Source organism: Sycon ciliatum, chromosome 2 (genome assembly GCF_964019385.1).
Source record: "Sycon ciliatum chromosome 2, ocSycCili1.1, whole genome shotgun sequence".
In the NCBI taxonomy this organism is placed as follows: Eukaryota; Metazoa; Porifera; class Calcarea; order Leucosolenida; family Sycettidae; genus Sycon; species Sycon ciliatum.
In genome coordinates, this window is record NC_088644.1 from 25,666,480 (window position 1) to 25,668,979 (window position 2,500).

The 2,500-nt window shown below is 46.4% G+C and overlaps 2 protein-coding genes across 2 annotated transcripts in view; one reads left to right on the forward strand and one right to left on the reverse strand.

The window, feature by feature from the left end:
- Positions 1–38, forward strand: part of LOC135809365 (polynucleotide 5'-hydroxyl-kinase NOL9-like) — a 10,601-nt gene extending 10,563 nt beyond the window's left edge. The window contains exon 14 of the mRNA XM_065322705.1: positions 1–38. This exon is cut by the window's left edge and continues 1,031 nt beyond it. The gene's annotated coding sequence lies outside the window, so the exon portion shown is untranslated.
- Positions 39–49: 11 nt separating this feature from the next.
- The window catches only part of LOC135810464 (uncharacterized), a 29,001-nt gene continuing 26,550 nt past the window's right edge, over positions 50–2,500 (reverse strand). The window contains exons 27-29 of the mRNA XM_065323954.1: positions 1,954–2,144; positions 1,091–1,186; positions 50–926 (exon numbers count right to left, since the gene is read on the reverse strand). Coding sequence (XP_065180026.1) covers positions 756–926; positions 1,091–1,186; positions 1,954–2,144 — 458 coding nt within the window. The 3' untranslated portion in view covers positions 50–755. The remainder of the gene's footprint in view (positions 927–1,090; positions 1,187–1,953; positions 2,145–2,500) is intronic.

The following is a 2,500-nucleotide window of genomic DNA, read 5'->3' on the forward strand; positions in this document are numbered from 1 at the left end:
AGACATGACAATGACAGTACAAACAAATGTACAGCAGAGTGACCAGTGGTCTGGATGTTGGAGTAATATTATGCTGAGAACAGTGGGGCATGTTGCAATAATATTATGCTGAGAACAGTGGGGCGACCAGCACCTCCAAAGGCTACAACTTTTCAGTACAAGCCAAAAGCACCTATTATGTAGACATAAATAACAGACAGGAATCTTCATAGTTCTGTTGAAACAAAGACATGGACACATAAGGGAATGTGTGGACACATAAGTTAACAAAATTGGGGACGTGAGGACCCAACATCATGGAGCGTGAAACAAAATATAAATTCCGACGAGCTGAGAAAAGCGAGTGTTCCAGTAGCACATTGCACATAAACTAACGGTTCATGAAGTTGGATTTCTGCAAGGCAGCCGTAAGACTGAAGATCTGAACGAATGAAAAAAAAAGCTCAAGCTCAGCAATTCTACGGGATGGCAAGGTACATGGTGTCATGGTGTCAGGGTCCATGTATGGTGTTTGTCCGTGACCCACACAGGCAATAGCACCAGATCACGCCTATGCTCGTGTACACATGTTGGCTAGAAAACGAATCGGATTGCCCCTCCTGCATACAGACATGCCAGCCAATACCAGGCAACTCATTGCACGCTTGCCAGAGGTGTCAGTCAAGACACCCAACCACATTCTGCGCGCATATCAACCTCCACACACATCAACGTAGACAAGACAGGTAGCTGAGTGGACCTCCTGTTGCTCTATCTCAAACTCCATCCCGAGAGAGAAGCTGAACAACCGCCGACATCAGGGGGCTGCTGACAATGTCATAGTCCTGTTGCCGTAGCTTACGGGCCAGCTCTTGATCAAGCACTCGGCGACATTGCAACAACAGGCTGACCACATGGCCGGGCGCTTGGAAACGCAGCCAGTTGTCCTGTCCGGTTCAAACAGCAGAAGCACAAACAGTGCATGGGTTATACCAGCTGCTAACCAGCATAAGCTAAACAAGAGAAGAGTTCAGCCAGGCAATAAGAAGAGCACTCAACTCATTACTGGCATGCTAGATGGGATGCATTAAACCAATGACGGTGACCTTACCACGATAATGCAGTTATCTTGGTGGATGGCTTGCAAGTGGCCGCAGAAAAGCAAAAGCTGATATGGAGCTACAGTGGTGACACCACGAATGAAGACCTGTCAGCAAGAGAATACGGCAAAACATGCCACCAGTCAAGCAGTGTAGCTCTTCCACCCACCTCACCTCAGTGCACAGTCACATACACAATAGAGAGGTTTTGCAAAACGAAAATCCATACAAACTTTGTGTCTATGTCATGAAGTGAGAAACTTCGCACGGACTTTCCCAACTTCGGACGCGAAACTTGCATGAAGTGCGAAATGAACTTTCGTGGGAAGTTTCGTGAGACCGAAAGTGGTCAATGGGTTCACCAAGTGCATATTGCATGTGGCCGCTTATGAACTGTGAAAATGTGTAGAATACAAAGTTCGTGTGAAAATTCGCACAAATTTTCGTACGGCCCGTTGCGAAACTTCGTACACATTTTCGTTTTGCAGAACGTCTCTAATCTTAACAGTACGCCCTCTTTTATCCTGTCTTCTTTCATCCTGTTTCTAGTTCCCTCTGCAGCACGAAGAAAATGAGGTCTGCCCCGTCTATTCTGCACAGAGAGAGGTTTTCAGACAATACACTGAACTTTCATTTTCCATAAAGCTTCCACTTCAGCACCTGCCATCTGGTATCAGATGTAAGTTGGGTACAATTTGATGGTCAGGATTTAGTTCAAACTGCACATATGTTGGAAGAGGCACTTTCTTGGCCTTTTCAGACGCGTTGAACAATATTTGAAACTGCACGAAAGGAAAGGTAAATAAGTTCAGTAGAGCTAGGCACATCTCAATGTCATACAATACAAATCCATCACCAAATCCAATTGGCTTACCCGTGATGTGTGCACTTTCTCGTGGAAAACCACCAGTGGATCTTCCAACACAGTCTCGTCAAACAGCAGTGAAGACGGGTGCAGCACAGCGCGCAGCCTGTCCTGGAGCTGAAAGGACAGCTCCTTGGCATGGGGTGTTTTCTGCACCGTGCCATGTTCTGTCTGGTGGTAGGTGGCTTCCGGACGACGGACTAAACACAAACACACACACAAACACACACACACACACACACACACACACACACACAAACACCAACACACACACACACACACACACACACACACACACACAAACACAAACACACACACACACACACAAGCACGCGCAAACACACACACACATACGTGCACGCACATGTGCAAACACACACGCAAACACACACACAAACACACACACACACAAAGATTAGTGAGACATTAAGGTACAAGCAGAACAAAGAGCATTGTCATTGCCGAAGAAGATCACAATCTCAACATAGGTCAAGTACCAAAACTGGCATATCAGGGGCCACTAACTTAATCCTTGGAGAGCAGATGAGAGAAAGGG